The following is a 20,130-nucleotide window of genomic DNA, read 5'->3' on the forward strand; positions in this document are numbered from 1 at the left end:
AGCTTCCAGCCCTTTTAAAATATGGTTTGTAGCAATGCCATGACCATACCTTTAAATCACTGTGAATGCTGGCAGCATGTCAGAGCACTCTAGTTGCTACTACTTGCCTTGTAAAAATAACATTTTTCGCAAATAGTGATACAAAAATAATTTCTCTTTGAGGGGGGGAGATGAAAGTTTCTTGACTGCTTTCAGCTTGAAACTGCAATCTGTGTATTTTTCTGAAGCAATGCTTTTGATAAATTTTGCCACACCCTCTCCTGGTTTTAACTCAAGAAATCCAAAGTTGAGGGACGCCTGGGTGGCTCAGCAGTTGAGCGTCTGCCTTTGGCCCAGGGCGTGATCCGGGATCTGGGATCGAGTCCCACATCAGGCTGCCTACATGGAGCCTGCTTCTCCCTCTGCCTGTCTCTGTCTCTCTCTCTCATGAATAAATAAATAAATAAAATCTTAAAAAAAAAAAATCCAAAGTTGTAATGTAAAAATGTGAGTATACAGTTCAGATTTGTCATGCACATTAACCTTTATGTGTGTATGTGTTAACACCCTAAACTTTTTTGTACAAAGAACTTTTTAGTATAATAACCCTACTCCCCCCCACCCCCAACACACACTTTAGAGCTTCCCAATCTATCAGATGACATTGCATATTTTTTAAAAAGTGATTTTAAAAAGACCCTTTTAAATAAATTAATTCTGAATTCACTTTTCTTTCTTTCCCAATGTTCCTTTTTTTTTTTTTTTTTTTTTTTAAGATTTTCTTTATTTACTTGACAGAGCAAGAGAGCACAAGCAGGGGGAGTTAGCAGAGGGAGAGGGAGAAGGAGAAGCAGGCTTCCCACTGAGCAGGGAGCCCGATGCAGGGTTAGATCCCAGGACTAGATCCCAGGACGTTGGGAATCATGACCTGAGGTGAAGGCAGACGTTCAACTTACCAAGCCAGCCAGGTGCCCCCTAGCACGTAAATTTGAGAAGTGCTCGATAGGGAGAACAGGTTTGAAGATTTAGAGTTATGGCAACTGACTTATAACTCCCTCATAAACTGCTATCAAATTGGTATAGCTCATATGAACGTAGTAAACAAGCAATTTGCATATGTCATCAGTAGTATAGCCCCAGCATGTGGGTACTGTGCTCACCTGTGCCATTATTTTTGTTTTGTTTTAGGTTGGCATAAAAATCTATTTTAAAGTTCTTGATTTTCTTAAAAAGGATGGAATCTGAGTTATTTTAGGCTGAAATGAACTATGTGATGAATGTCCTACTCCTTCTCATGCCTTTTCTTGGATACCAGGATAACAATACCCTTTTCTCTCCCAACTCCTCAACAAAATTTTCCTTTTGATAAACTTATTGAATATTTTCCTAATGACTTTAAAAGTTCTTTTAAAAGGGTGCCTGGGTGGCCTAGTCAGGTAAGTGTCAGACTCCTGATTTCTTGGGGTTGTGAGCTCGAGCCCCACACTGCGCTCAGTGCTCAGTGCATTCTGCTGGAGATTCTCTCTCCCTCTGTCCCCCTCCCTGCTTGTGTGCTCTCTCTCTCTTTCAAAGAAATAAATATTTAAAAAAATAAAAGTTCTTAAAAGATATTTCTAAAGATAAAATTTTCCAATTTAAATATGGGTGATTGAAATGTAAAACACTGTAGCCTAACCCTCCTCCAATTTAAAACAATTTTTTGAACTAGTAAATAGCATAGGTTTAAGTAGTAAATAGTATAGATTTCTATAATGGGTAGCTCTTGGCACCTGGCCCAGATTTTATAGGTTTCTTTCAGAAATTGTGGTTTGTAGCTATCCCTTTTTATTTTAGAAATGGAGCTCTGGGGTAATGGGTCTGGAAGGGATGTGGTCACTCCAGCTGCTTCGTGATGACAACTCAAACTGAAAGAACCATCCCACCCCTCGAGTCACGTTCCTGCCAAGTGTTCTTCCTGCGTGCCCCCACATTGCGGCGAGGATACATATGATACATATTTAATGTAGTTATGGTTTTCAAAGCTATCATGAATCAGTCATAGGTTTTCCCACTTAGAAAACTGAAAACTTCTTTTTCCCTCATCACCGCTGCTATTGCTATATTGCTTTAGCCTAATTTTGCTTGCTTAAAAAGGGTATGTTGGGTGGGTGAAGGGGTGGGTGGGGAGAATGGATATTCTCAGAATGTAAATCTTCCAAGAATAGCCAAGACAAATAATAAGAAAGAAAAAATATAGAGATGGCTCTTCTACCATTGGTTAGTAGACCTTATTTTTTTTAACTTTTTTTTTTTAAGATTTTATTTATTTATTCATGAGAGACAGAGAGAGAGAGAGAGATGCAGAGACACAGGCAGAGGGAGAAGCAGGCTCCATGCAGGGGGCCCAATGTGGGACTCAATCCCCGGTCTCTAGGATCAGGCCCTGGGCTGAAGGCGGCGCTAAACCGCTGAGCCACCCAGGCTGCCCAGTAGACCTTCTTATATATAATACTTTTGTAGTAAATGAGTAACTATTCTACATATATAGAATATAAGGCATATTTTAAAGGGTCATATTTTATTTTATTTTTTAAAATTTTTATCTATTTATGATAGTCACACAGAGAGAGAGAGAGAGAGAGAGAGAGAGAGGCAGAGACATAGGCAGAGGGAGAAGCAGGCTCCATGCCTGGAGCCCGACGTGGCATTCATTCGATCCCGGGTCTCCAGGATCGGGCCCTGGGCCAAAGGCAGGAGCCAAACTGCTGTGCCACCCAGGGATCCCTAAAGGGTCATATTTTAATCTGTAACTACAGCTCATCATAGTTCATGCTTTAGAAATGAGCAGACTTTATTTCACATACTTTTTGGTCTTTCAGATTCTAAAATCTGACTCCCTTTATTTTATGGTGTACATGTTGTTCTGCTGTAGAACTGGATAAGAAACATTTCCAAAGGAAGTCCATATCCTTCATCACAGATCCCTGTAACGTTATTACTTCTGTCTTTATAGTCAGTCACTTCACTAATTATTAGGATCAATGCCATAGGTCACAGCCATCTAAGGCTCTGTTTATCTATATTAAGAACTAAATTCCCATCCCTAAGGAACCAGATTCCCCTCAGAACGGTATGATTTTCACTTAACCCAAAAGCATTGTGATTGTTTTATGAATAATTATATTGTTTTTGTTAACTGAAGAACAAGAATGAAGAACGTAATGTGGTAGATTAATGTGCTCCTTTCCACTGGGTGGGAGTATGAGATAACCAGATGTAAGAGTCTTTTATAGCTGAACTAGAATATGCAAACGCTTCAGCAAATTCTTACCAAATAAAGATTTGTGAGCAGTGTGTGCACAAGGAAATTAGTTTGCCTCCCCACCCCGCTTATCTCTGACTCTATCTCTCTCTCTGGGACTGCACGAGTTGAATCTAATATTTTTAGTTTGCATACCTCACCTAAGAAAACAAGACACAACAATCTATAATTATTTAATAATTTGTTATTTGGCGAAGAGATTCACTTAAGAATTTTTGGTTGCTTTTTTCCTAATTTAGTGATGCAGAGAAATCTAATTTTATTAATTTTAAATCCAGAAAACTTCGTAAACTCTTACCGATATTAATACATTTTTATATGATCCATAGCATCTGTGACTAACAATGGTTTTGTTTCTTCCTTTCTGGTGAATCCTTAAAATTTCAATTTCTTTCATTTTTCTTACAGCTCTGATTAGTACCCATAAGACTGTATGAGTGAAGTGATGGCAAGGTTGCTCTCTTGCTTCAGATCCTAAAGCGAATGCACTAAGTATGATGTATGTTGAGTATGAGCTTTTTTCCCAGAAACCCTTTTTAAAATTCTATCTAGTTTCCTTCTGGAGCTAAAACTACTATGCAAAATGTAGTCACTAGAGATGTTAAAATGTATTGAATGCTTTTCCCCCCTTGCATCTTATGAGAAGCAGACAGTTGTTTTATTGGTTTTTGCTGTTATCTTCATCTTCCTTCCATGTTCTTTAGGCTTATTCTGCATGTTTCCTAACTTTCTGAGTTGACCTTCTTAGTTTTATTCTCTCATCTTTCTAACTTGAGCACGTTAGCTCTACCTTTTCTCCTTTAGTTGTGTTCTGCATTTCAATAAGTCATAGTTTTCCTTTCTTTTTTCCTTAAAATATCATTTGTTTTTAATTTCTATTGTGATTGTTTTAATATTGAATTTCTTAGGAGTCTTTCAAAAGTACTTTCTAGTTACTTTTTTGCTGTTGATTTCTAACATTATATTCAGGTTAATGTGGTTGATGGTGATTCCTTGGGCATTTCTTGAGAGCTGGTCTATCGGTATATGTTCGTTTTTCTGAAGTGTTTCAAATGTTCACAAAAAGAAGTGTTGTCCGGTCACTGGATAGGATATTTTTTTATGTGTCTGCTTGATCAGGATTATTATTGTGTTATCCAAATCTTTATTTCTAATTTTTTAGTGTTACCATAATGAGTTTGTCTATTTCTTAAATTTCTGTTATTTTTGCTTATATATTTTAAGGTTAGGTCATTAGGCAATATTAATTTTATATTTGTTACATCATAGAGATGATTTTAAACTTCTGTCGCTGTGTAGTGATTCTCTTTAATACTCATTAAAGGAAAAATCATTAAAGTCCAAAGTGTATGACATTAATATAGGTATCAAGGTTGGAATACCTGAAATATCGTTTTTGCATCCTTACACTTTCATCCTGTGTCCTTAAATTTCAAGTGTCTCTTCCAAGTAGCATATGGTTTGATTTTGTTGTTATTCAGCCTGAAATCCTTTGTCTTTTAACTGGAGCATGGAGTCCATTTGTTGTGACTATTGGTATATTTGGATTATATTAACCATCTTAATTTGTGCTTTCTACGTGTCTCAATCTTCTAAGTTTATTTTTTCTCCTCTCTTATTGCCTTCTGTTTAATTATTTGCATTTTATATCATCATTCCATTTTCTCTCTACAAGTTTAGAAATTATATGCAATATTTCCTTCTTTAGTTGTCTAGCTAGTTTAACATGCATGGTTCAAAACAATAATGTTAATCTATATCTTCAGTATCTTCCTGAATAATGTAAGGATGTTAGAGTGTGTTTGTAAACTCTCAGACTCCTCCCTCTGATTTACATACTCTCGTTGCCCTTTATTTACTTCCAGCTTCTGTTTTGAGCACCACAAAGTCTCTCTACTTGTCTGTTTTCCTCTGTCCCTTTTCCAGCTTCTGCTTCTCTGCCAGACCCCTTCCCTGAGTCCTCACCTTTTCTCTGTATTCTCGCCCAGGATGTGAAAGTGATCTGTTCAATTTTATGCAAATGTGTCATTTCCCAACTCCCAGATTTGTATTTTCTACCAGACTACAGTTTTTAACGTGAGATCTACATATCCTACAATCTACTTGATATATGTATCCTGTTTTATGGGCATTTCAAACTTTTCAGTAGTTGAATTTTGGAGAACTTTCATCAACACCCTCCCCTCCCCACCCCCCAGTTACCTCAGATTTGTCATTCTTTTACAATTACTCTCAATAAGTCATACTCCTTCTACCAGCTTACGCATCCTGGAAAGCTAGGTTCATTTTTTGACAGATTTACCCTTCCCTTTACCATCACTACATCCAAATCAACCACAAAGTTTAGTCAGTTTTACTTTGAAGGAGATCTTAAATCTTTTCTTTTCATCTCCACTGTTAAATACCCTAGTCCAAGGTGTAACACTTGTTAACCTAGACCACAACAATAACTAGACAAGATTTAAATTCCACTTGTGAAATAATAGCAGGATTTCAGTTGCTTTGCAAACTGGATACACTATTGACATGTTAATTGGTCCCTCCTTCCACTTATGTCTACCCCTGATCCAGCCTCACATTATAGAATACAGTTTTTGAGAATGATAGATCTAAATGTGTTATTCCATTACCCAAAGGCCTTCGGTGCCTCTGGCTTATTCTTCTAGTGAAAGCCCAGTCCTTTAATAATGTGTCCAAGTCCCTGCATGATCTCATGCCTGCCTACCTCTCCAACCTTGTCATTCCCTATTTATTTACCTCACTGCATTCCTACCAGCCTTCTATGATCATGGGATACAAGCTCTTTCCTAATTCAAGACCACCACAAATACTCTTTCTGCCTAATGTTTGGAGGCTTTTCTCTTCTCTATTTCTTTACCCCATCTCAAATATACACAAACACACACACACACACACACACACACACACACACATTTCATACTTGTTTCATCATCCTTCACATCTCAACCTAAATGTTAACTTTCTTATTGAGTGATATTTTTATGGAGTCCTTTCCTCACCATTTCCAAGTCAAAATTACTCTCTCAAAGTATCCTGAACCTTTCTTTCCTATCACAAATGCAATTATAGGGTGTAGCAATCTAAGTACATTGCTGTAAGGCTAAGTACTATAACTATATAAGCTAAGTACATTGCTTAGCACATGGACACTCGTATATGTTGCATGAAGGAATGATTACCTGCTAGACCAGATTGGGGAAAGGGGACAGTGTCTTTCATTTAGTGGTATCTTTCATTTCATTTCTCTGAAAGTCCAGAGACTTTCATCTATCTGGTTTTTACACATATGAAAGCACATAGTAGGTGGTCACTAAGTGTTTGAAGAAATAAAAGGAAGAGGGGAAAAAAGAAAGGAAACAGGAAAGGAAAGGAAATTAGCAAGGGTACCGAAAGGAAAATGAGGAACGCTAAAGCTACATCTAGGATTATAGTCCTTTATCAGAAAAGTCATATCAACTTCCCCTCTCACTTAAAAGAACAAAAACCCAAAAATGGGTAATGGCTATAAAATGTCACCAAGCAATAAAATATGAAACCTCTTGCTGTGATAGTGTTTTGGTGATTTTATTTACTTCTCAATTTAAGAAAATGAGGAACACCAGATGAGATTTTGCTCAGATATGGCTCCTTGAGCACATACTTTTTAATCAAGACGTAACGTTCTTAAGTCTTCTAACATGAAGGTACATTTTTATGTTTCCTTGCTTAAATTTATGGATAGCTACTTGGAATCCCCATGACCAATAGCCTTTCCATACCATTATATGGAATGTGTGTAAAAGTATTTTATAAACTATAAATGTATGAGTATACTTACTTATTGATTAAGTATAATTAATTATTGCCTACTTATTTCCAAAATTATAGAAAAATATGTCGTAACTGCAAGTGTGGCCAAGAAGAGCATGATGTCCTCTTGAGCAATGAAGAGGATCGAAAAGTGGGAAAACTTTTTGAAGACACCAAATATACCACCCTGATTGCAAAGCTAAAATCAGATGGAATTCCCATGTATAAACGCAATGTCATGATACTGACCAATCCAGTTGCTGCCAAGAAGAATGTCTCCATCAATACTGTTACCTATGAATGGGCTCCGCCTGTCCAGAATCAGGCATTGGTAAATAATAAGGGGGAAGGGCAATCTCTTAAAGTTTGGGGCCTACTTACTTAGGGCAATCCTTTAGTGACCTAGTCAACGTCAATCAAGTCTATTATTTTTGTGGAGTTGCCATTACTTTGACTTCCAACTCCTATTGGTTTTTGAAAGTAAAATTAGATACCTTATATATAATTTCCTGACTACTTAGATATAGTAGTAAATTAGATATAATTTCCTATATATAATTATATAATCCCCTAGATGTAGTAGGGAATTTTTGAGGGAATAGTCTGACATTCTTAATTAGATGAAAAACATCTTTTAACCTAACAGTTACTAGATACATACAAATTTTTTAAGTTTCTTTCTTACTCTTGAGAAGATTTCTCTGAAGATAGCAAAGAATATCTGAAAAAGTAGAATTTCTGTCACTCTTTTTTAGAAGTAAAAAAATATTCAACAGTGCATTTTACTATGTAAGGCAAAAAAAAAATTGTGTCAAACTCCTTTTACTTTTATAACAACTAAATAGGGCATTTGGAAGTCTTTTAAGATTACTTAAATCATTCAAGTGAATCTTACGATATCTTTTTTATATAATGATAAAAATGCTGCTGATCCATAGGCAATTCTAAACATTTAAACATGCCTTCTAAAAATTTGTGTTCTCTTGCAATTATACATTTGTATATTTAGCACAAGTATACATTAGTAACCAAAATCTTTTCATAAACTTTTTATAAACTTGTTAAAATTTCATGGAGAAAAATGTATCTTTCCTATATCTTTTTTGATTGTGTTAACATCTCAAGATATATATTTTATAAAGACTTACAAATGGATAAGACCCACTTCTTTCTTAAGTAATTTGCTTCTGATGAGTGTTATAAAATACTGCTTGTCTGATGGCCAAGGCATCTCCTGGTTAACAGTGGTCTCCTTGTGGTTCAGGCCAGGCAGTACATGCAGATGCTGCCCAAGGAGAAGCAGCCAGTGGCAGGCTCAGAGGGGGCCCAGTACCGAAAGAAACAGCTGGCAAAGCAGCTCCCCGCACATGACCAGGACCCTTCAAAGTGCCATGAGTTGTCTCCCAAAGAGGTGAAAGAGATGGAACAGTTTGTGAAGAAATATAAGAGCGAAGCTCTGGGAGTAGGTGATGTCAAACTTCCCCGTGAGATGGATGCTCAAAGCACCAACCGAATGTACATCCCTGGTGGGGACAGAAGCACCGCAGCAGCCGTGGGGGCCATGGAGGACAAGTCCGCTGAACACAAAAGAACTCAGTATGTAAGTGCAGAGGTCATGGTGTTGGTACAGTTGGTGTATTTTACAGGTTCTCTCCCTTTCTTTGAACATTTTTGAGGAGGGCCATTCCTCCATTTCCAAAAGGAGTGGGTGAAGGAAATAAGTTAAAATTCAGTTTAGGTTTCTTTCAATGAGTCATCATGTTTGAAACCTCTGTCTAAAGCCAAATTTTCTGACTATGTGTTGCCAAGGACAATTGTCAGTTTTATGTATACATGATAGTCAGCATTGGTAACTAATCTAGAAAACAATATAACTAATCTAGAATCTGTTTCTAAACATAATTTTGGTGTTAATTGCTTATCTCTTCCCATAAACAATAATAATACATGCTTAGGTTAGTTCAGTTTTGCTTGTGAGAACATGCCTAAAATTCATAATTTAAATTTATGTGGATATACAGTTGATCCTGAAAAACATGGGTTTGAACTGTGCAGATCTACTTATGCAGATTTTTTTATTAATAGTCTAGTACTATAAATGTATTTTCCCTTCCATATGATTCTCTTAATAATAATTTTTCTCTGGCTTGCTCTATTGTAAGAATTCAGTGTATAAAAGAAATAACATACAAAATATGTGTTAATTGACAATTCAGGTCAATAGTAGACTATTAGTAGTTAAGTCTTGAGAAAGTCAGAAATTAAATGTAGATTTTTGATTGCTTGTGAGGTTAGCACCCCTAACCCCTGTGGTGTTCAAGGGTCAGCTATATAGTCGATCTTATTTTTTAAAAAAATCTGTCTTAGGGAATTAAAGTCTTTTTCTTATGCCTTGAAAGTAAAAGAGAATTGTGATACAGATGAAACTTAGTGTCTCATAGATATGATTAACACATTAACCAATAAGGCTTGGTCCTATTAAAAAAAGAGAAAAGGTACTAATAAGCTCTAATATAATCATTTTGAAAGAACCACTTAAAAATTGTGGGGAAAATTAGTGTTGCCCTTTTTCCATAGGTAACTTAAATTCAGGAAATAGTGCTCAGTGTTACCACCAGGGCACAAGAATTAGGTTTGAAAAGCCTGGAGAAAGCTAAGAAATTCCACTTCCCAGAAATACACCTTATTGTCTCTGTGGACAAATTACTAATTTTAGTAGGAGTTCTTTCTCTTGCACGTTGTTTCTCTGAATTCCAACTACACTGATGATGAGAAATGCCAGTCTTACGATGACATATTGTTTTGGATGGCTTCCCTTTCAGTCTTGCTACTGCTGCAAACAGAGTATGAAGGAGGGTGACCCAGCCATCTACGCTGAAAGGGCCGGCTATGATAAGCTGTGGCACCCAGCTTGTTTCGTCTGCAGCACCTGCCACGAACTCCTGGTCGACATGATTTATTTCTGGAAGAATGGAAAGCTATACTGTGGCAGACATTACTGTGACAGTGAGAAACCACGATGTGCTGGCTGCGATGAGGTATGTATGTCCTCTGCGGCCACCGCAGGCAGGCTCCTTGTGCTCCCGTAGAGTCAGTCCCCTTACCATCCTCGCCAGGCCATGCTTAGTGGAAAAGCAACATGAATTAACCAAGCATCAGTCTCTTTATTTACACACAGAGGAGTTGAGTGGAAAAAAACTTTAGTCATTTGGAGTGTCCACGTTAGTTATATTGACTAATGAAAGACTGTCCAGAAACATAAAAGATTGATTTGGTAAACTAAATATAACCTGAGTTTAAGCACTAGGTTATTTTCAGACTTTGAGCCCAGAAAAGTAGGTTGTAGTACTTGTGGATCTAAATCCCCTATTGGCCTAAAGAACCTAGCTTTGTCATTTGTAGCAAAAAAAAAGGAAGATACGTGATTCATCTTATTTTTGCCCTCTTCCCAGTTAATATTCAGCAATGAGTACACCCAGGCAGAAAACCAAAATTGGCATTTGAAACACTTCTGCTGCTTTGACTGCGACAACATCCTAGCTGGGGAAATATACGTGATGGTCAATGACAAGCCGGTGTGCAAGCCCTGCTACGTGAAGAATCATGCTGTGGTAAGAAGCACTCTAGGGTTATGGTCGCCTCGACCTATTTAGGACTTGATTTTAATGCCTTCATTTAAGCCAGTGAGAAACAGAAAGTACGACGCTTAAGTAGGAAGCATGACTCCTAGCATAGGGTATTAAAATCCAGGTAATTCAAAAATAATACATGCATTGACTATGAGCCACCTCAAGATTTCCATCTGTACAGTTTACACTACAGATTATAAGTGCTACTTAGTAATCACGTCCCCACTGAAAAAAGTTCTTTAATGGGAATGAGATTGATTGATTCTCATCATACAGATCAGAGTCCATTTACATTAATATTTTTAGGAGCTGTTTGTATTCTTTTGCTCTGTTTGAGTGTTTATGGTTTCTGTTCATGTTCCTAGAGTCCCCCACTGTGGCTTCTTCTTTTTTTTTAACCTGGAGATTGTACAATGGCTATTTCTTTAAACCCTCGTTGAGTTGATGGAGTATAACAAAATTTGACCTGTGTATTTAGATTTCTTTGCATCGGCCAAACATTTAAATCTTTAATGTGAGAGTATATATTTTTTCTTGGCTCTCCCCTGCTTACACAGAGCTGCTATTGTGTGATGGCCAACAGATAAGTAATTGAGATAAAGGTAGATAAAGTTGACCATATATAGTAAAACTCTTAATCCAGGGGACGTTAAAATGATAGACATTTACTTCTTTATAAGGAAGATACGTACTAAAGTTCCCATGAGCTATCAAGTAAAGCAGACTCCTGGCTAAGAAATAAAATGACGTATCCTTCTAGGAGTGGGATACTACAGAAATAAGGTAAGTAGTTTTGATGCCAGTGCCAGTTTTCAACCTTTATCCATTCCCTGAGTACCTGAGTATAATATGTCATTTTCTGTCAATTGTACCCCATCAGTAAATCTCAGGTCCTCACAGTTACAACTACTTCAGACCTTTATTTCTTTGTCATTTGGATTATTGTAGTGACCTCGAATTAGGTGTCCCCACTTCCAATGTCTGTCTTGTCCGAAGCCACCTTCCGTGATGATGGAAGATCATCTTTCTGAAATGCAAGCCTAGTCACTAAGTCTTTGCTTCACAGATCCAGCCCCTTCTTGCCCGTTCAGCCCCTTCTACTACTTATCCGACCTAAGTCATGTTCAACAACTCATTTTCTCATTTTCTAGCTTATGCACCGTTCTCAGTCTCCTACTCGTACTAACTCCTTTGTCTGAGGCATCCTCCCATTCCATCTCACCTGACTCTGCCTCTACCTGTCCCCAGACTCAGTGTAGGCTTCTTTTAGAACCCCTGACTTGATTTTTTTTTGTCCCAAACTCCACTCCTTTTCCTCTGGTGAGGGTGCCCCTCTGTGTTCCCAGGGGGCACACCTGTGTCTAATTAATACGAGCCCTTGGTCTCCTCCCTTAGACTATAAACAGCTGGTGGATAGGGCTTGCCTTTTTATTTCCATGCCCTCAACATCTGCCTTTAGGAAATGTTCAAGTGACTTATTCGTGTTCTAATATTTCTCATTTGCTTTGGGGTCAACGTGGACCTTCCTTATACCTGGGAAAAGGATAATGAGTCACCATGTGGCCTGGTACCTAATTTAGCTAAAAACTGCTTCTCTGCATGTTGTTGCTACAGTTTCCCTAAAGGAAGAGGGTTATCATAGCGTGTATTTTATTGCAGAGGTCTCAAGGAGTAGGTCTCAAGGACTTGGATGCAAATTCTGTAGAATCCTGTCTGCTTTATTTTCTGGTTACTAGAACTGCACAGTAGATAATCAGCATTTACCGGATAAAGCTTTAAACAGATGAAGCTGCTTTACTTAACTGTTACAAGCTTCTCTTCATTACATTGTAACCCATAAAGAGAAGTAACCAGAGAGATTATAAAAACAGAGTCCTTAAATTATTTAGCTTTATAAAGTGCCTGATTTCTTTTAGAAAGTTTACTTTCTCAGTAAAATGTACCATTGTCCTTTTCATAAAATTAAAATGAACAACTCTCTCCATTGCCTGAATAAGCCAGCTAATAACAAAAAGAGTTATCCGTGCCACATACTAAATGATGTCATGAATTTTGAAGATTGGTTAGTTAAGGCCATCGATCTGCTTAGAACTTTTAATCTTCAAACAGATTATTTGTAGACCTGAAGACAAGATGTCAACTCAAAACAGGGCATTTCTGTGGAAAAAGATTAACTTGGGAAGAGGATAGTGGGAAAAACAATCAATTTGTCTCTACGTGGTCTCTGGAATTCTGGTCTCAAATGGCCACTCCCTGAATTCACGTCTCTAGGACTTCACAGAGAGCTCCCTATAGCATGTGTTGTTAGCTTCTTCACGTTGTGTAGACAAATAAACTAAAAGAAGTAGGGGACATTAAAGGAAATCAGAACTAACTGAAATATTAGAAGTTTAAAAACCCAGAAAAATCAAATGTCAGGCAGAAGGTGGTAAAGCACATCCTGTCCCTGATGGATTCTATAATCCCCAGGCCCTCCATGAGGCCTAGGCAGCTTTCAGATTTATAAACAATTAGGGGCAATAGATTTTAGCTAGGACTATATGTCAGACTCTGCGATGAATGACACCTTATTAGCAAAACTAAATTATATGAAACCCCAAACCCTAAATTCTGATACCATTTGGTGCGTCCATTCGGTTGTTTTTTTTTTAACCTAAGCAATTTCCTTGATTTTACAGATAGTTGAATAGTAGTTATCACTTTTTTTTAAATCACAAATAAAAATGAGTTTCAAAAGACATAAAAAGATCCACAAGTCTTATTAGAGGGCTGAGATAAAGAAGGGAAGTCATAGTCCAAAAGTAAAGAATTTAAAATATTGAGAGTGCAATGCTTCTGTTTTATACAAACAGGTTTAAAATATTGAAAAATTATATAAGAAACACAGAAAACTTCGAAGGACAACATTCTAAATATAAAGCTACAAAATATGAATATATGCAAAGCAATTGCTTGCGTGGTACAGCTACAAATGAAGAGCGCATTTATAGTTAAAACATTCGTTTTTGTTGTATTCAGGAGTAGGGTATTGCTCATAGAGAGAGACTATCTCCGTTGCTTCTCAGGAAACACTAAGTTGACATAACATGGGAAGTAAGCAGCTATTATCTCTGTAATTAGAAATCACGTGGCTCTAAAAGTATGGAAAGTCAGGGCACCTGGGTGGCTCAGCCAGTTAACTGCCCCGCTCTTGATTTCAGCTCAGGTCATTGATGTTAGGATCGTGAGCTCGAACCCTCGTGGGCTTAAGATTAAGATTCTTTCTCTGCCTTTCTCTCTCTCTCTCTCTCTCTCTCTCTCTGTCTCTCTCTAAAATAAATAAATAAAATCTTAAAAAATATATGGAAAGCCTATTGCACGTTTGATGTGGGTATTTGTAAACAAGGCCTCACTTCACATCTCCCAGTGAATTGCAGCCACGTTTTAAGGTCTTTTCAAGTAAGGAGGCTCAGGCTGACTGACCTGCCTTCATCTCTCAGTGACCCCTGACAATCACATTAAAAGACCAAAGGTGCAGAAGCTTAGACACTTCCATGTAGTGTAGGACAATCTTTCTTCACTTGTTATAAAATATTTAAAAACTTTAGGTAGTCACATTCATTCAGAACATGCACAAACAAGAAGGCCTATGGAGTGTCTAGTGTTCTGGAAGTTTTGATAGGGAAGTTTTTTTTTTTTCTGCAAAATTATTGAGGGTTATATTCATTTATTTTCTTCATATATACGTCCAGCTAAAGAAGAAAAATATATGTGTTTGTGGGTGTGGCCATATTTTTTTGTACATAATATACACTGGCACAGAAAACATAGTATTAATGTTTTACAATATTAGATTATATATAGATTATGACTTAGAACAGAAGCTAGTTAGCTATAAGTTATATTTTTAGCGCAAACTAATTATTCTCAAATACTGTATTTTTGAGTCCTTAATTATCTTAAACATGATTTTCATTTCATATTGTGTAGAAATTAGTGATATGTCAGAGGTAAGACTAGTAAAACTACTCCTGCAAGGCTTTAGTGAGGAAAAGTTATTTTTTTTTTTAAGACCATATTTTTAGGGATCCCTGGGTTGTGCAGCGGTTTAGCGCCTGCCTTTGGCCCAGGGCGTGATCCTGGAGACCTGGGATCGAATCCCACATCGGGCACCCGGTGCATGGAGCCTGCTTCTCCCTCTGTCTATGTCTCTGCCTCTCTCTCTCTCACTGTGTGCCTATCATAAATAAATAAATAAATAATAAATAAATAAGTAAATAAGTAAATAAATAAGACCATATTTTTAAGAGCAATTTTAGATTTATAACAAAACTGAGAGGAAGACACAGCAATTTCCCATATAACCCCTCCACTTACACATATATAACCTCACTCACCGTAACACCAGTCACCTGAATGCTACATTTTTTTTTTTTTTTTTTTACCAAGAATGAATCAACATTCACGTATCATCACCCAAAGTCCGTAGTTCACCTTAGTTTCATTCTTGGTGAATGTACCTTCATTTTGGTGTTGTATCTTCTGTGGATTTGGACAAATGTATAGAATGGGCAAATGACTGTACCCATCATTTTAATGTCATAGAGAATATTTCCACTGCCCTAAATGTCCTCTCCCACCTCCTTATCCCCACCCCCTGCAACCACTAATCTTTTTATTTTCTCCATAGTTTTGTCTTTGCCAGAATGTCATGGAGTTGGAATCATACAGTATGTTGCTTTTTTTGATTGGTTTCTTTCACTAGGCAACGTGCCTCTCAAGTTCCTCCATTTCTTTCCATGGTTTGGCAGCTCGTACCTTTTTAGCACCGGCTAATATTCCATCATCTGTAGGCACCACAGTGTATTTTTCCCTTTATCTACTGAAGGGCATCTTGGTCGCTTCCAAATTTTGGCAGTTATGAATAAAGATTCTATAAATATCAATGTGAAAGTTTTTGTGGGGTGTGAGTTTTCACCTCCTTTAGGTCAATCCCAAGGAGCATGATTTTGGATTGTATGATAACTGTATGTTTAGTTTTCTGAGGAAAAAAAAACTGTCTCCCAAAGTGGCTACACATTTTGCATTCATTCCCACCAGGAATGAATGAGAGTTCGTGGTGTTCCACATCTTCAACAGCATTTAGTATTATAGGAAAAATGTAGAACTTCTTATAATTACTGAAGTGCAGTCTAATAGAAGACATTGGAATAAAACTGCTTTGAAACTTGCCATTAGGACCCTGCCTCGAACACCATGGGGATACCCTACAAGCACCAAATCACCTGTTTGGTTTTCACCTGTTATTTCTCAGAGTGCTCAGCATGAGGACCACCCCCCCACCAGTCGCTGGCTAATGAAATTAGCTAGAGGGCCACTCTCAGTTACATGTTTCTGAGGGGGTCATTCTCAGTTTAATTTACCATCTGAAAGAAATGTGTTTTTGTTCAGCCATGAAAATGTCACCATCACAGTTTGACCTCTCATCCTCTTATTTGTGAAATCGACTTAACAGGTATGCCAAGGATGCCACAATGCCATCGATCCTGAAGTGCAGCGGGTGACCTATAACAATTTCAGCTGGCATGCATCCACAGAGTGCTTTTTGTGTTCCTGCTGCAGCAAGTGTCTCATTGGGCAGAAGTTCATGCCAGTAGAAGGCATGGTTTTCTGTTCAGTGGAGTGTAAGAAGATGATGTCTTAAGAGGAAAGCACCAAGCAATATTGAGTCATAGCTATCCTAAGTGGTCTGCATTTCTACTGTAAAATGCAATTTGGAAAAATAAATGGAAAAAAAGAAACTGTAAAGGAAACCAGGAGATTGTGCTTAGTATCTTTCTTTGCTGTTTTTCCTCATCAATTTTTTTTTCATCTCAATTTTTAAAACCTGCTTTAAGCGTTTGAATTTTAAAACAGTGAAGAATTTTATCTTTCCCTAGCTTTCCACATATAAAATCTTGGAGGTGGAAGCTTGGATTTAATTAATCTTCATATGCCTATCCCCCTGTGCCAAACAAACGGTATATATGAACACATAAAATTAGTGTGCTGAACGGAAAGATGCACACTGCTAGCTCTATGTTCTTTTTCCTCCCTTGTGTGAAATGAAAGGAAATTAAACTTGCCCTAATGCCAAGGCTCTACATTTATTGCCTTATCTTATTCACTGAACTTTGTAGTGATACTCAGTGAGTTCTTCTGACAGAGAAAAGAGAAAGCAGAGTACAGAGAGCTCTTATTCTAATGGCTTTGCATTTAGGCAGAGGTGGCTTTATCGCATTTCCCTATTTTTTTTTTTTTAACTTGCCCTACCTCTCAGCATTCTCTTTGTAAGCTGATGACCTCTCTCCGTGGCCTTAAATACTTTATTGTCACATGTGGCATCCACTTTTTTTTCCTTCTTTTTTTACTTCTGTAGATGATTTCAGGCTTGGACGTAAAAGCCAAGCCATTCATTTATGTTTTCAATCCAAAGAATATGTATACTGTTTCTACCCAAGAAACTGTAACTTGTAATGATTGCACTTGTCTACCATGGTTTGGATGGACTTTTTTTTTGCATGAATTTATTCTATTATAATGGATACTGTCATATGGTGCTTCTAAGCCTGTTCAAAGGGATGTATCGAATGTCTTCTTTGCCTGTATACTTCCATCCTTAGATATTTCTAATGTTTATTTTTCCCTATATACTTCAATACATAGCTATGCACTATAAAAATGAAACTGAATGAAATAAATGAGTGAATGATATGTATATTCAAAATAAAGTCTCTTTCACTTCAACAGTTGTGCCTTTTATATTCATATCCTTTCCCTTTGAGGAAAAAAAATCCTTCTGCAATTGAGCATTTGTCGCAGCAGGGGGCGATGTCTCCATGGGTAAAGCCTCAAACAAAAATAAAAGCTGTTTCTGACAAGACAGGAAATTAGGCTTTTCATTATGCTGAAGGGGGCTACATTTTATGAAACTTTTTTTTTTTTTTTGAGAGAGAGCATGAGTGGGGAGGGGCAGAGAGAGGAGAAAGAGAGAACCTAAAACAAGCTCCACACTCGCGCAGAGCCCCACGCGGGGCTCAATGTCCCTGAGATCATGACCTGCAAACAACAAATTTAAGTTCATGCAGTTTTGTCTTTCAGAAAAGATACGTGTCATTTTAACTGAAGTTTGGGTAAGCTATATCCTTTCGAGATGAATCTAACAAATATTACTCGTACTTGAATTGTTTTTTTTGCTTTTCTAACAATTTTTTTCATGATTACCTATTGTGAAAAAGAAAGCAAGTGTGGAATGATAGTAGATTAACTCTTCCCAGTATGAACAGATCATGAGATGTCTTTCCTTTTCCTTTTCTTTTTTCCCAGCCTGAAGTATTTCTGTCATAGTGGGAGTAGTGGTTTTCTATGACACATACTCAAAATAATTTGCTTTGGATTTTTTTTTTTTTCCCAGCTCATGATTATTTGGCTGATCCTGCTTTTCCTAAATTCCATACCGCTTCCCACCCACCATTCACACACTATCACTAACATACATAGGCACATTTATTCCTTCTGCACTATGCCTTTCTCAGCCACGAAAAAGTGTCTTGAACACATGTCACCTTGTCTAAAGAAGTAATCTAATCTTGCAGACAATTTTAAATGCTTATATCACAAATGTCCATCATTGTCTGTAAATACCACTTTATGCTTGCTCTTTTTACTTTTATCTCAATGGCAACAAATATATTTTCGATAGCATTTTTTCCACAGAGTTGAACAAATTAACTTTCCCAGGCATCCCTAGGTGGGAATAAATTGAAACAATTCCCCTGCATATTAACATGGCCACTCTGCATGGCTGCCTGCACAGCATTCCTGGGACTGAGGTAGAATCAGGATGTTTTGGGGATGCCAGAGGCCCCCCAAAATTGACCAAATCCAACATTCACTATTCAAGGCACTGATTGCATACATGTTAGAGATTTCCTAAAAGAAAAGTACTTTATCTGGGAAATACAGAGCTTCTGAGTTTAACTCTTTACCCTGACTTATTTTCAGTTTGGTCAAGAAAATGAACTGTAATGAAATGCATGTAATACAAGAGAATGAGCGCTATTTTTAATTGTTAATCAGGTTTTTTTTTAATTCTTTGAATACTTTGCCCTATAACAAAAGAATAAAATGGTTACAGATTTTCTAAGATTTATTTTTCCTCCAGCTTTTAGGATAGGCTCACCCTCTCACTCCCCACTATGACTTTATGTTCTGATTTGTCCTCATTCTAACCAATGGTTTTCTTGGTACACAGACCAATGTTAAATCCTCTCCTTGCAATAAGAAAAAAGAAAGGGAAGAAATGACTGTTTTTATCTGGATCCATGCATTGCTTTCCTTCAAAAGTAGATATTGGCTTTTGTTTGCTAATTTCTCAAGGGTCAATAAATGGAAATCTCTGTCATCCAAATCCCGTTTAAGTTCTAATTTCCAGAGATAGAGTGTATCATTTCCGTACTCAATATAGAAAGCATTAACAACCATGTCTACGCAGTTAGCAGTAGAGACATTCACTCTGGAAGGACTAGACTGGGAGGAAGAGAATATCAGAATATGAACCACTCAGAGAGTAAGAGAAGTCTTTTTCCCTCCTGCAGAAGCCACCATCTTGAACATTAAAAGGTAAAAGGTTACCGGTGGTTCTCTTACTCCCTACTCTGCTGTGGGTACTGGAGAACAGGGGGTTTCTTTCCTGACTCAGGAAGTTCAAAAGATTTTGACACATCAGTTGTTGAAGAATAGTGAGGTGAGGTAATAATACATTTATCATCCTATTGGAAGAATAGGACATGTAAGAATGATTAATCATGAACTCATTCACAGAAACTGCACATATCCTGTTCATCTCTAAGAAGAATTTTGCTTGTAACCCTTGGATACAGTAATAATTTTGAAAAATCGGTGGATTTCTGTTATTTGATCCCATTAAGAAATACGAGTTACTTAAGAGAAACACTAGCCTTCTTACTTGTAGATTTTTATTTTTTTCTGAAATGAGGGCCTGTGAGGTTTCTTTCTTTGATCGACTCTACCTAAAACTTCTGTGACTCTGAAATCTTCAAGCATAGATTTCCAAATCTGACTTTGAAGTATTTCAGCCCGATTTTACCGGCAAGAGATTCATTATTGACTCATTCTTAAGGAATTTCCAACATGCAGTGTTTAAGCTCACCCAACTTCACCATGGTTACCAAAGAGACTCCATAACCTAAGATCAGTATTAAGCCTTTGTCTCAAGATGCCCTGGCATATCTGAACTTGTCTTCTGGGCATTCACTTAATTCCTCAGAAAACTTATAACTCCGTCAACATCTCCATAAAACAGCATTTTACCACAGATTCTTACTAGATATGCCCTGCCCTTCTTCCTAACTTCTGATTTAAATGCTCAGC

General features: G+C 37.3%; 1 protein-coding gene across 1 annotated transcript in view; it reads left to right on the top strand.

Moving 5' to 3' along the window:
- Positions 1–17,484, top strand: part of TES (testin LIM domain protein) — a 47,494-nt gene extending 30,010 nt beyond the window's left edge. The window contains exons 3-7 of the mRNA XM_025464737.3: positions 7,169–7,421; positions 8,355–8,690; positions 9,913–10,128; positions 10,543–10,701; positions 16,214–17,484. Of these exons, the coding sequence (XP_025320522.1) occupies positions 7,169–7,421; positions 8,355–8,690; positions 9,913–10,128; positions 10,543–10,701; positions 16,214–16,402 (1,153 nt within the window). The 3' untranslated portion in view covers positions 16,403–17,484. The remainder of the gene's footprint in view (positions 1–7,168; positions 7,422–8,354; positions 8,691–9,912; positions 10,129–10,542; positions 10,702–16,213) is intronic.
- Positions 17,485–20,130: the final 2,646 nt, after the last annotated feature.

Source organism: Canis lupus, chromosome 14 (assembly GCF_003254725.2).
Source record: "Canis lupus dingo isolate Sandy chromosome 14, ASM325472v2, whole genome shotgun sequence".
NCBI classification, from domain to species: Eukaryota; Metazoa; Chordata; class Mammalia; order Carnivora; family Canidae; genus Canis; species Canis lupus.